The sequence below is a fragment of the Piliocolobus tephrosceles genome, chromosome 13 (assembly GCF_002776525.5).
Source record: "Piliocolobus tephrosceles isolate RC106 chromosome 13, ASM277652v3, whole genome shotgun sequence".
Taxonomy (NCBI): domain Eukaryota; kingdom Metazoa; phylum Chordata; class Mammalia; order Primates; family Cercopithecidae; genus Piliocolobus; species Piliocolobus tephrosceles.
In genome coordinates this window covers 57,400,292-57,414,014 of record NC_045446.1, presented here as the reverse complement: position 1 = coordinate 57,414,014, position 13,723 = coordinate 57,400,292, and the positions used below count along the sequence as shown (strand labels likewise).

Below are 13,723 nucleotides of genomic sequence, written 5' to 3'. Positions count from 1 at the left end.
AGGGACGAATGTAAGACAAATAACAGTCTTCTCTAAAGAGAGGGAGCAGAAGATCTATGAGCTTCCTTCACTTACTCTACTTTGTGGGCTCAAGACCCATGGCTGCCAGACGCAAAACTGCTCCCTCACCCATGCTTGGTTGCCTCTTGTGGGAGTTAGAGCAGCCATTATTGCAAGAAACTCTTTGCAGATGGCTTCCTCTTTATTATGTGGAGGCCAGCCTAGATCCAGAATGAGAGGTGACATCCTTAGTGCAAATCATGGGGTTCTTCGAACAAGGTTCTTGGAAACAAGTTGACCCATGTCAGTGTTAGGACAGCCAGGGTATATGTTAGATCCCAAGTTCTATTGGCCGTGAAGCTTAGCCTGAAGTTTTAAGTGAGGAAATGAAAAAAAAAAAAAAAAAAAAAAAACCCTACGTCCCCAATTCCTTCATCAGTTTAATTGAGTAGCTGTTGATCTTACATACCAAAATTTTAAGAAAAAACTATTGTGGGCCATTTTCACAGTGTAGGTCACAATGAGATCATCGGCGTGTGTCAAGTAGGCAACGAGGCTGAGAGGCTGGGCAGAGACCACTGGAGTGAAATGTTGTCATATCCTCGGAAGCCCATTGCACACTGGCATTCCCTGGTGGAGGTAAGACCCTAATCCACATGCTCCACTTTACATAAGAGTAAATGCTTTAGTACTGAAATGCAGGAGCTGCCAAACATATGAGTGCACCAGGATCGATGTCATAGACAGGTTTTCCTGGTTGTATTTCCTGGGGCTGCTGGGACTTGCATTCAATTTGAGGCTGAATCTGTGCTTCCCACCAGTCTGGTAGGTTTTGAATATTGATCAGAGATCATCCCTCATTTTGGTTGTGTTTTTAAAAGATCAAGATTCTGTGCTTCTGTGTTAAGGCTTTGGGTTGGTACTTGGAGGGCATCTGCGTGTGGGTGAGTGTGGACTTTCAGGCCTTCATACAGTGACTTGAGACTGACTTTGGAAAAAACATGAGGCCTTGATTCTAAGACCAGCTCTGGCACCAACCTGTGATTCTGGGCAAGCTGGTTAGTATCAGGTTCAACTGCATATAATAAAAACCAAAACTGCAAAAATTAAAAACAAATGAAATGAAAATTTATTTCTCTCTCTTATATACAAAAAAGTCTAGAGGAAGGCAGTCTGGGATATCTTAGCAGCTCCATGATCAACAAGAGACCTAGACTTCTATCTTTCTGCCTCACTGTCCCAGTGTGGCTTTGTTCCTTGAAGTACCCTCATTATACGATATGGCTGCTAAGCTCCAACCACTGCATATTTTCTAGGCCACAAAAATGTGCAAAAGGGGAAGAGCCAAAAGGGCACACATTCCCTTTTTAAGGATTCTCTTTGAATTCTCGTGCAGCACTGCTACTTACATTTAGTTTAGTCACAAAACTTAGTCACGTGGACATGTCAAATTGCAGGGAATAGTTAGAAGTGTAATCCTTTTGTTGGGTGTCAGTGTGTCCAACTAAAAGCGAGGGTTCTGTTTGCAAAGAATAAGAGGAGAGTGAAAACCTGAAGGCAATTGGCCATCATTCTGCCACTCACATCGTCATTCATTCACTCCCTCCCCCTTTACTTCTCATTCATTCTTCCCCCACTTATCTTTGCTCATTGATTCACTGTCTTATTTATTCACTAACTCGTTCTCTCAAAAATAATTTGCACTCCCTAAGTAACATTTCTGAGGGTCAAATGCTATAATAGCTACCGAGAATACAGATGAGAATAAGAAACAGTCCTTTCCCTTGTAGAACTTACAGGCTGTAAAATAAACAAAAGATGACATGTAAACTAATCACCGAGAGACACAAACGTAAGCATTTCCATCCATATAAAGTGCTACAAAAGTGCAAAGGAGAGGGACGTTTATTGTGCTTAGAGGAGACTGTAAAGCATCTCTCCTTCATGCTCTCAATAAGTAAAGAGAACTGAGCCCCTGGGAATTGGAAAACCAGGAAGGCAGCAGCAGTTATTTACTGAGGACACATGGGTTCCAGGCAGAGAACTTTCCACTGTTCTCCTGGTGCAGGCAGCTCCATTCCCTGCAAAGCCATCTGAGAGGCCAAGACTAGAGCCTCACCTAGTGTGGGCCCCCTGCCATTGATAGTCAGGTGAGTCTGGTTGAAGTGAACACAGGGCAGTTGTGGGGAGACAGAGAGGTCCCAAACCCAGACAGGGGAACCAAGGGACATCTTTGTTGGAGGTGGTGCAGGAAGGAGAAGGGCAAGACAGGGTTTATGGATTCTAACTATCAGGGCACCCAGATGTATTCAAGAAGAGCCTAGGGCCCCCTAATTTGCAGGTTCCTAAGGATAGTTCTGCCTCTGGGCCATAGGAGCAAAAATCATTCTTTTCTAGACTCAAAATTAATCCCTAAAGGAGACCCACAGGATCTATGAGCCACTTGAGAAGGAGCTGGGGACTAGTGTCCACTGAACTATACCTCACTTCTTCAGCTCCTGGTGGAATTCTCAAAGGAGTCCATCTGCGGGCTCATTAAATTTTGGGGGCCTGTCACTAGCAGTGGCATTTAGAAGAGTTGTAATAGACTTTTTGCACCCTTATGAGCCATTGCTGATTTTAATTCTTATTTGTAATTAGTAGTATCAGAGAGTATTAAAGTTCTGTGCTTCTCAGGAAACAGGAAATGAGAAAGGAGTAAGGATGAGGCGTGTGGTGTAGGGCTGAGAGATAAGCCCTGATTCGTGCACAAGCAGTTTTTTTCGGTGACCTAGGCAGGGGAGTAGCCCTGGGCAGAGTGTTGCACATGGGCCCCTGAGTGGCATTATATGCATGTGTTACACAAAGGAGAGTGCAGGGAGCAGGCCTTGGAGGCCTTTTCCTTCATGGCTGAGAAAAAGTGTGGTATAAATTCATTCACCTGAGAGATATTCCTTAAACCCCAAACACTCAGCTTTTTGGAAATCTGTGCTCCACAGTTATGTAACTGAAAAGTAAATGCCATTAGGGTTAAACCACTGAAACTTAGAAGTCATTTGTTACAGTGGCTAAAATTACTTTGGCCAATACAATGGTCATTTCTCAACTGTTACAGCAGAACTAAGGAAATGAAATGCCTGCACAGCTTATACGAAGGACAAACCTTCACATAAGCAGAGGGAGGGCAAACCTTCACGTAAGCAGAGGCAGAGGGAGGCTGCCTCTTCCCTGTTGCTTCCTGTCTCTTTGAAGTACACATCCAGGACTCCAGATCCATCCTGAGAGAGGAAGTGATGTTTTTTCTTTTAAAAATGAACATTGAGCTCGCAGAATTGGGGCAATGGTACCAGATGAAATGAAAAACAGTATTGGAGAGGTTGGCCATACTTCGTTAGCAACTGTAAGGATGGAGAAGGCAACAGGCAGAGTGGCCAGAAACATTCACTTTGGAGTTGGAAGGACCTACATTTGAATTGCTGTCCTGCCACTCACTAGATGTTTGTTTTTCCCCTTCTGAACCTCAGTGTTCACATCTGTAAAGTGGCCTTAACATTTCCTCTCTCACAAGAGGGATGGTGAGGATTAAAAAATGAAATGCAGCATTGTAGCTGATGTATATATAGTAAACACTCAGTAAAGTTCTCAGTTACAGTTGTTATTATATATGCCCCAGATTCTGAGGGGCTGCTGTGTGTCCTTATGGGACTATGTCCTATGAAGAAATATCATCCATGTGTGTCACAGAGAATAAGAGAAAGGCCAGGAATCCACCACTCCTGCACCCCAGTGAGCCATCATCTCAGATCAGAGGAAGGGGTCATCCAGTACTTGGCTAAACACAGATGTACATATTTAAGTTTGGTTTCTTTTCCTCTTTTTCTTGGTCTTAAAGACAAGCTGCTGTTATGCTCTCTGAGAACCTTTTAAATGTCTGCTTTAAAACAAAAACCAGCAATTAAATCTCAGTGCTCATGATAACAGAGTATGTGAGGGTGCACTCATGAGCGTGTGTGTATGGAAGACAGAGAGAGAGGGAGAGAGAATGAAGATGGGGGCACTGGGATTTAGCATGGAGGGAGGCTGGCCTCACAGAAGCTCTTCACTGCTGAGGAATTGGTTAGGTCTAAACTCTGAGCCCTGCAGAGATCTGGCAGCCTGCTCAAGGTTGCGTCCAATACACCCTGACCTTGCCAGGGCAGGTGGCAGATGGAATCTTCAAAGCCAGTGAGTTCAAAAATCCGTTTCTCTCACAGGGATTCTGGATGACTTCACTGCACACTCAAAGGTCAGCCAGTAGGACTCCCTTTACTCCCCATGATGTCAAAGGTTTGGAAAGCTGTGAAAACTCCCCCGAGCAGACCGCCTGGGGTTTAGGGATCAGAGCACCCCCTTCATAGGGCCTCAGATGACAGAGCTCTAAGAGCTCCCTTCGCTCGGCACCCTACTCCACCAATTCAAGAGAAGATGATGTTGGCCTGGCCATATCGCAACACCTTTCCTACCCTCCTGTATGTCAAGATGACCAACATCGTGAGCCTCATGGAGAATAATAGGACATAGTTCCAAGTTTTCATCGCTCCCCTGTGTAGTGCCATATAACATCTGTTGTATGAATAAGTACTAATCTTGGTTTGGTGGGAAGAACAGACACAGATACTATGTGGTTAAATGAAATTTCACTTTTCTAAAAGACAGAAGAAAGAGAATCCAACCAGAATATGCAGTCAAGATCAGCAATATTATCCCAATAGGCATAGGTGTAAGATTCCAAACACCAAAGTTCTATTCAAGGCGTGGCCCATTTTGGATGTCTTCCTCACTCCAAGCTCAGCCTTTGTACATACACGTACATACAGCTACAAAATTCTGCATGTCTGACTGTCTGCTGGGACCAGCTCATTGAGACTCCTGGCCCTCTTCAACTCAGGACTACATAATACCAAGCATAACCAGGGGCAGTTATGGTACAATATGCCCAGACATAAACAGAGCCCTCATTTATCACCCTCAGCATCCAGAAGGGTATAAATGTAGAGTCAAAGGACTACAGCAACTGTCAGTTTTACCCAGACTTGTCTTGGAGTTAGACAAGTAGCCCCTGTAAACAATCTCTAGATATTATCTATCAATTGTCCAGCAGGGCCTATCTGGAGTCTTGGAGGTCCACATATTCCCAGGAGAATGTATCTGATTGCCCAAGATTTGATTAGGTGTCCATCCTGGTGCAATTTGCTGCAGGTCTGGGGTCATGAAAATGTGACCTGGTACCCACCTCAGCAGGAATTTTGGGAGTAGACTTCTTGAGAAGAGTCCTCACAGGACAGGGGAATTGTCTAAAATGAATGTGAATGACTGCTTCCCAAAGGAATTTAAAGTGAGAGCCTTTAGCACTATGGCCAAATTGTTATTCACAACAGATTTAGGAAAGGAGTACCTCACCAGGAAAGATGGGGGTGGGGAGAGGATGGGGTGACTGGGAAAAGCCACGTAGGAAATCAGGCTCCCATCAAGGGGATTTGGGTGTGTTGTAGGGCTTGGGTCTTGTTGAGAACCAGATTAGCAGGGAAGAAGACTGAGACATGAAAAAAAGAAAAGCATGGACTGAAACACACAATGGGGAAAGTCCTAGAAAGTGCTGCTACTCAGCAAGCATTAAGGCACCCAAGACTGCAGGTCTTTGGAAACACCTGAATTCCAGACCCCTGTCATTTGGTGTGGAACCAAGGCTGGCAATTCCATGCATTGCCCTCTGAAGGAGTGGCTTATGGGCTAGGTAAATAAACACAGCAAAAGCCTAATATGTGTGTTAAGGTATGGCAAAAGAGAAGTGAGCAGTCAGGACGTGGAGGGCTACATGCTGCTGCAGCATCTTGCCCATATTATGAGGTGCTCCCCCCATATAGTCCAGCATCATGTCTTAGTGTCTCTGAGAACAAAATTTTTGTTATGAATGAAAATAGAAAAAACAAGAAACATTTAAATCACATTAAAATGGGGCAAGAAAACATAAATTTCTTTATTATCTAAAAGGATACATACCATCTTGGTAAGAAACAGTAAGGGGAAAATGAACTTTATCTTGCTAATTAGTAGTTCTTAGTCTTTTCCAGGTTATGTCAGTCTCTTTGAGTTAATTATTTTCTCTTCTTCCTGGGGGTCTCCTCTCTCCTTCCTCCCTCCCAGCTAGGTATAGGAAGTACGAAGGCTACCTCGTGGCATTGACTGGCACTGTGCATATTGTTCTGCTTGTCTTTGGACATCAGACTTCATCATCACTGCCTCTGCTGCTGAGGATCTTGGCTGGTGTAACTGTGGGCTATTGTCTCAGCATAGAAACTTGGCCATCTTGAGGCTGATGAGGCCCCACATCAGCTATTGAAGTCCCTGTGGATTCCTGGGGGTGGGCAGCACCTCCCGCTCAATGCTTGGCCTGGGAGCTTTTCTTTGCAGCACTTAATACAGAGTCATTCCCCACTTGGTGGAATTCCCTGAAATTCTAACAACCAATACTCTCACACCCTTCAGGCATTTGGGCATACAAGGGAGCCACAGGAGACTCAGTGCCATCACAGGCATCCTGTTCATGCCTATAAAGTTACATGGTCATTTCTACATTGTTCCTCTAGCCTGTGTTGGCCCAGGGGTCAAGTTTGCCTTCAGCTTCCCCCTCAATCCATCTGAACTTGGGGTTTCAAGCCTGAATGGTAAAGCCAGAACCTCTCCTCCTCTCCTCTCTGTATCTCTTCTGCCAAAGACTCTCTGCTTCCTCTTCCTGTCGGGTGGAAACACTATATATCCTAGCATGATTTCTCTCTACCTATGACTCATGCTCAGACCTCCAAGGTTTCCTCTCAACATGTAAGGAAACATTTGAAATTTGGATCCCATTTTTCTCAACAAGGCCTGGCTTTAAGATAAAGTTACATAGTCATTTCTACATGTAACATGAAATAAGATACTTATTTCATAGGGGACTAGCTGATCATTTGCCTTGAGTTATCAGCCCTCAGCTTCCTATAATATATGGCATGTATTCAATGCATGGGACAACATGATTTACAGACAATAAGGACATTATTTCTGTTACATAGGTATTGAATTAGCATTTGTTGAATAAATGAAAAAAAAAAAAAGAATGAATGTGATATATATAAAATGAATTGGGTTCCCTTCGTTCTAAATTTCCAGAATTCTCCATGCAGTGGAGTACACAGTAGAAGTCAGTTCACACAAGGTATAAAAAGGTATTGAGAATGGATTTGTATTAGGCTGTTCAAATGGAGATGGCCCTTATTAAGCTCCAAGTTGTAATTACCTTTTCTCTATTGAGGAGAAGAATATGAAAAGGGATCATTTCCTCCCTTGGTTCCAGTGAACTGCCACGTAATGACAATGGCTTTGCATTTTTGAATAACGAGAAATATTCAGAACTGAGGCCCCTTAGCGAATCATGAGGGTCCCCCTGTACTTGATGTGGGCAGCCAAGTCCTAGAGCACTCAATATCTCCTTTCATAAGAGAGAAGAAACACACAGAGATCCCAATGGTGAATGGCGGACTGCTGTCCCCTGAGTGAAAACTGATCAGGAGGTGACAAGGACTTTAACCCACAAGTTGACCTTTCTCACTAGGAATATATTTTAGCAGCAGTTTTATACAAGGTAATGCTTTGCCCCACCTACCCGTGAAGATAAAGAAGAGGAAAATAATAGGACTAGGGTATTTTTTGACAAAATGAAGAAATTATTCTTCAGATTTTGTTGTAAAATTAAACTATTTTGAATGGTGAGATTTAGCGTGCCAGCATGCATAAACACCTGCAGGGATGCTGAAGCAAAACTGATTGCCGAGAACATAAAAATGTACTGCAAGTTTGGGATCTGAAAAACGTTAACAGACCTGTTAGAATTTGTGTCAATTGCTATAAGTGGCCAGAATGCTGTTTGGACAAGCAGGCAGTGTTAGTATTAGTGGGGCATTGTGTTTCCAGCTGGTAGAGGTTATGGTTAACAAACAAAGCCAGAGTCATTCAGACCTTCCCAAGCAAATCTTCTTTCTTGCATTGAATTATCTGTAGAAAAAAAGAGAGAGAGACGGTAGGCATTTTCTCATCTTTATCAGGGATGGGTGACTTCTGTGACTTTTCTGAAGGTTTGTAGAGATAGTAATCATACAAAACATAGGAGTACTTAGGGTAAACACTAGAGGTATAAAAGATAATGACAATGTGGTAGAAAATAACATTTCTGCCTGAAGAGAAAGTCAACTGCATCTTGACTCTCCTCTCATTCACAGATGACCTTGCTCCAGTAGTCACTGCCTTGGAGCATCCCTGCTGCACACTTGAATAGCTATTAAATAGGAAGGTGGATGACAGTGGGCTTGAGCCATCAGCTGTCTCCGTCTCCAGGGATGGCATTCAGAGGTGATTTTAACGTGATAGGCCAATTCTTTCCCCGCAGATGAAATGAACCAGAATGGTTTATGCCACTCTCTGAAAGAAACACACTCCCTCCTCATAGTCTGGTGAGAGGAAGACTATTCCCTCCTGGGGAATGGGGCCTGGGGCAAAGGTGGTGTCCCTGGCAGAAGACGTTCAGGAAGACCACTGCTCCTGGATATGAATCTTTCAGAAGATGCACCTGTCAAATGCTGTCTTCCAAACATTACCAGAACAATCTATTGATAAGACAAAGCTGAGTTTATTGTTTTTTTTTTGTTTGTTTGTTTGTTTTTTTTTTATAAAGAAAAGATGTTTAATTGACTCACAGTTTCACAAGGCTGGGGAGGCCTGAGGAGACAGGTGAGGATTGGAAAACTACCCATTGGGTACTATGCTCACTACCTGGGTGACGAAATGAGTTTATTGTTTTCCCAGGTAATGGAAGGGGAAGAAGGGCAGAGTCTTATTTATTGAGACTTTGAAGTGTGGTTTAAAGTGGGTCTCTCCATGCGATGAGGGAGATGAAGTGGGGGGATGGGGACCTTGGTTAGATCAGTGTCATGATACAATAGCTGAGGTGGAAGAGCAAGTTGACAATTTTGAGCCTGGGATTCAAAGAGTCTTGGGGTGTAAACTGTTGATGCTTCCTAAGGAATAGAAATTGGGAAGTCCCATGAGTGAATACTTAAGTTGTAGTAATGAAGAGAGTAGACTAGTACAGCCAAGTTAATGGAGGGTCTATGTGGGGATAGGTGGTTTTAGTACTCACACTCCAGCAACAAAAAGCAGAAGGGAACCTCACAAAAGATCCTGCCCAGTCCTGTGGGGACCCATACACCGACAGTGTGAATATTTATTAGTTGCCTCCTCAACATCAAGCCCCCTTTCTGATGGCCCTGATTTCTGATTAATGATTCTAGGGAGCCTGGCTCCATCCTTGTCTCTGGTGACAGTATGTATGACTTAGTTCCACGCTAAACCTGTCAAGCTAACCATAGGGATTACCACTGCATGCGCTGATTCAGTCCAACAGTATTATAAAACATTTGGTGTGAATGTTTGGACAAAGATGCTCTCTCTTTCTTGTTGGTTATAAACAAAGCACTATATACCCTAGGAGCAGCTGTGGCTTCCTTGGATCTTTATAGAAGATCCAGGTTTAGGGAGAAACCAAGCCCATAGATACAAAGAAACCAGACTCTCAGTCATGTGGTTGAGCCCCTGAATCAAACCTCTCCCAAACATAGCGTTACCTCTGGCCTTTATAAGTATGTAGATGTATAAATTTCCTTTGTTGTGTAAGCAGTAATAAGCAGAATTTCTCTTATTTGAAATGAAAAACATCTTATTTAGGATATAGGTGAACACTCACACTGCCCCAGGTGGTGTTCTCTGGGAGTGAAGAGAACCATTCCCAAAGCTGTTGCGAGATCAGCTCTTCTGCCTGGCTCACTGTGGTATGTCCAATACCTAACAAAGTGTGTAGTGACAGTAGACTCCCATTAAAGTTTTCCTAATGGAGTGAATTATTAATGTTCAGATAATTAACTTGTGTGTCAAAACAAGCATGGTGAAAAGAGGGACACTTGGCTCTCAATGACATACAAATATTATATAAGGTTAAGAAAAAAACTGCTTCCCTTTTGCATTTATATGTTATTCAAATTCTACATGGAGTCTCAGGGCCTGTGGGAAGCTCTTCATTTTATAATCACTCCCTTGAGCTGATAAAGGCACAGTTCCTCAGGAGTGAAGATTAGTCACATACCTAATCTTTCCCTTCAATTGACCTTTCCCTTCAATGTCTTATGTGATGTACTGCAATTCATTTATTTAGAAAAAAAATGAAAATCTCTACTCTTTTAACAACAATAATTTTAGCAATTGTATTATTTTTATTTCTATATTATCTATTTTTATGGAAAACTCAAATGTATCTTTAAAGTCTTCAGTCAATGGTGGTAGACTTACATATTTTTTCACACCTTAGATAAAATTCAGGACATAAAATGTGATGGTACTGATAATCAAAATGCTTGAAATAAAGAAAAGAGTCTTTCTACAAAGCAAGGGGAACTTTATAATTCATTGAGAAATCACACAATGCAATTGTAACTTTTAGGTATATGGTACACTACGGTGAGTTATACGCAAATTATCAGAAACAGAAGCAGTTATGAATAAGGCAGGAAAACAATGGGGTGATTTTTTCCTTCATAGCTCAGGATCTGAATGATGTGTGCTTAGATGCTTTGCATGTTAATAGTAAGTGTTCATATTAATAAAGTTTACTAAAGAGCTGTCGTAAAACCAATTAATATAGTTTAAATATTTGTCCCTGCCCAAATCTCATGTTGAATTGTAATCCCCAAGGCTGGAGGTGGGGCCTGATGGGAGGTGTTTGGGTCATATCCATCATGGCTTGGTGCTATCCTCTTGATAGTGAGTTCTTGCAAGATCTGGTCATTTAAGTGTGTGGAACCTTCAATCCTGCCTTGCTTCTGTTCTGCCAAGTGAGATGCTGGCTCTTCCTTTGCCTTCTACCATGAGTAAAAACTTCCTGAGGCCCCACCAGAAACCAAGCAGATGTCAGTACCATGCTTTCAGTATAGCCTTAAGAACTATAAGCCAATTAAACCTCCTTTCTTTATAAATTACCCAGCCCCAGGTATTTCTTTATAGCAATACAAGAAAAGCAGTACCAGAAGTGAAGTGGGATATTGCAATAAAGATACTTGAAAATGTGAAAGCAGCTTTGGAATTGGGTAATGGACCAAGGCTGGAAGAGTTTGGAGGGCTTACAAGAAGACAGAAAGATGAGAGAAAGTTTGGAACTTCTTAGAGACTGGTTAAATGGTTTGTGACCAATATGCTGATAGTAATAGGGACAGTGAAGTCCAGACTGATGAGACCTCAGGTGGAAATGAGGGTCTTATTGGGAACAAGAGCAAGGGTCATCTCTGTTATGCTTTAGCAAAGAACTTGGTTGTGTTGTGTCCCTGCTCTAGGGATTTGTGGGAGTTTGCACATGAGAGTGATGATCTAGAGTATCTGGCAGAGGAAAGTTCTAAGCAGGAAAGCATTCCAGATTTGGCCTCACTACTTCTGACAGCCTAAGGAATGACTTAAAGTTGGAACTCACATTTAAACAGGAAGCAGAGTGTAAAAGTTTGGAAAATTTGCAGCCTATCATGTGGCAATAAAAGAAAAGGCTTTTCAAGACAGAAATTCAAGCAAGCTGTGGAGCAACCACTTGCTAGAGATATTGGCATAACTAAAAGGGAGTCAGGTGCTAACATCCAAGACAATGAGAAAAAAGACCTCAAAGGCATTTCAGAGACCATGGCGGCAGCCCCGCTCATTACAGGTTCAGAGACCTAAGAGGGATGAATGGTTTTGTGGGTCAGGACCAGGGCCCCACTGCCCTGTGCAGCCTCAGGACACTGCTCCCCCCATCTCTGCTGCTCCAGCTCTAGCCATAACTCAAAGGGGCCCAGATACACCTCCAGCTGCTACTTCAGAGAATGCAAGCCATAAGCTTGAGCAGCTTCCCTGTGGCATTAAGCCTGCAGATGCTTAACTGTGGGTACAAGAGTGAAGGTTTAGCAGTTTCTGTCTAGATTTCAGAGGATGTATGAGAAAGTCTGAGTGCCTAGGCAGAAGCCTGCTGCAGGGGCTGAGCCCTCCCAGAGAGCCTCTACTAGGGCAGTGCAAAGGGAAAATGTGGGATTGGAGGTCTCACGCAGAGTCCCCACAGGGGCAGTGTCTAGGGGACCTATGAGAAGGGGGCCACCATCCCCCAGACCTCAGAATGGTAGATCCACTGACAGCTTGCACCCTGTGCCTGAAAAAGCCACAGGCACTCAACCCCAGCTCATGAGAGCAGCCTTGAGGGAGGAACCCTGCAAAACCACAGGGGCAGAGTTGCCCAAGGCCTTGGGGGCCCACCCTTTGCACCAGTGTTTCCTGGATATGGGACATAGAGTTGGGGATTATTTTGGAGCTTCAAGATTTAACAACAGTAAGGCATGGTGGCTCATGCCTGTAACCCCAGCACTTTGGGAGGCCAAGGTAGGTGGATCACTTGAGGTCAGGAGTTCGAGACCAGCCTGGACAACATGGTAAAACCCTGTCTCTACTAAAAATACAAAAATTAGCTGCGTGTGGTGGCAGGTGCCTTCAATCCCAGCTACTCGGGAGGCTGAGGCAGGAGAATCACTTGAACGCAGGAGGCAGAGGTTGCAGTGAGCTGAGATTGTGCCATTGCACTCCAGCCTGGGCAACAAGGCTGGAGTTTTTTGGGGGTTTTTTTCCATCTCAAAAAAAAAAAAAAAAAAAAGATTTAATAACTGCCCTGCTGGGTTTCAAACTTGCATGGAGCCTCTAGCCCCCTTTCTTTTGGCCAATTTCTCCCTTTCGGAATGGGAATGTTTATCCAATGCTTGTACCTCTATTGTATCTTAGAAGTAAATGACTTGATTTTTTATTTTACAGGCTCATATGTGGAAGGTACTTGCCTTGTCTCAGATGAGACTTTGGACTTTGAACTTCTGAATTAATGCTGGAATGACCTAAGACTTTGGGGGATTATTGGGAAGACATGGTTATATTTTGCAGTATGGGAAGAGCATGAGATTTGGAAGGGGTTGGAGTGGAATTATATAGTTTAAATATTTGTCCCTGCCCAAATCTCATGTTGAATTGTGAACCCTAATGTTGGAGGTAGGGCCTGGTGAGAGATGTTTGGATAATATCCCTCATGGCTTGGTGCTGTCTTCATGCTAGTGAGTGAGTTCTTGCAAGATCTGGTTTAAAAGTGTGTGGCACCTCCAACCCCCTTGTTCCTGCTCTGCCATTTGCCACACTGGCTCTCCATTTGCCTTCTGCCATAAGTAAAAGCTTTCTGACACCTCCCCAGAAGCCAAGCAGATGTAAGTGCCATGCTTCCTGTATAGCCCTCAGAACTGTGAACCAATTAATCCGCTTTTCTTTATAAATTATCCAGTCTTGGAGTATTTGTTTATAGCAATGTGAGAATGGACTAATATACCAATCAAGAAAGTAAATACCACCCGAAGGGATTAAGATTGACTTTAAATTTTAAAATATGAACATTCTGAATTTTTTTTCCTGTTATTAATGCTTAATGAAGTCCTGGAAATGGGAATGGAGAAGTGGATCCAAATACATCCACATCTACTTGTGCTTTCTGCTGGGCCTTATCTGCAGTCTCTCTCTGCTGTAGTCTTGAGTGCTTGCATCCTCCCAAAATTCATATGTTGAAACCTAATCCCCAATGTGG

At 43.2% G+C, this 13,723-nt stretch overlaps 1 protein-coding gene across 1 annotated transcript in view; it reads left to right on the top strand.

The window, feature by feature from the left end:
- The window catches only part of SYT9 (synaptotagmin 9), a 215,756-nt gene that overhangs the window by 189,554 nt on the left and 12,479 nt on the right, over window positions 1-13,723 (top strand). Inside the window, exons 6-7 of the mRNA XM_031933823.1 lie at window positions 510-639; window positions 882-944. Coding sequence (XP_031789683.1) covers window positions 510-639; window positions 882-944 — 193 coding nt within the window. The remainder of the gene's footprint in view (window positions 1-509; window positions 640-881; window positions 945-13,723) is intronic.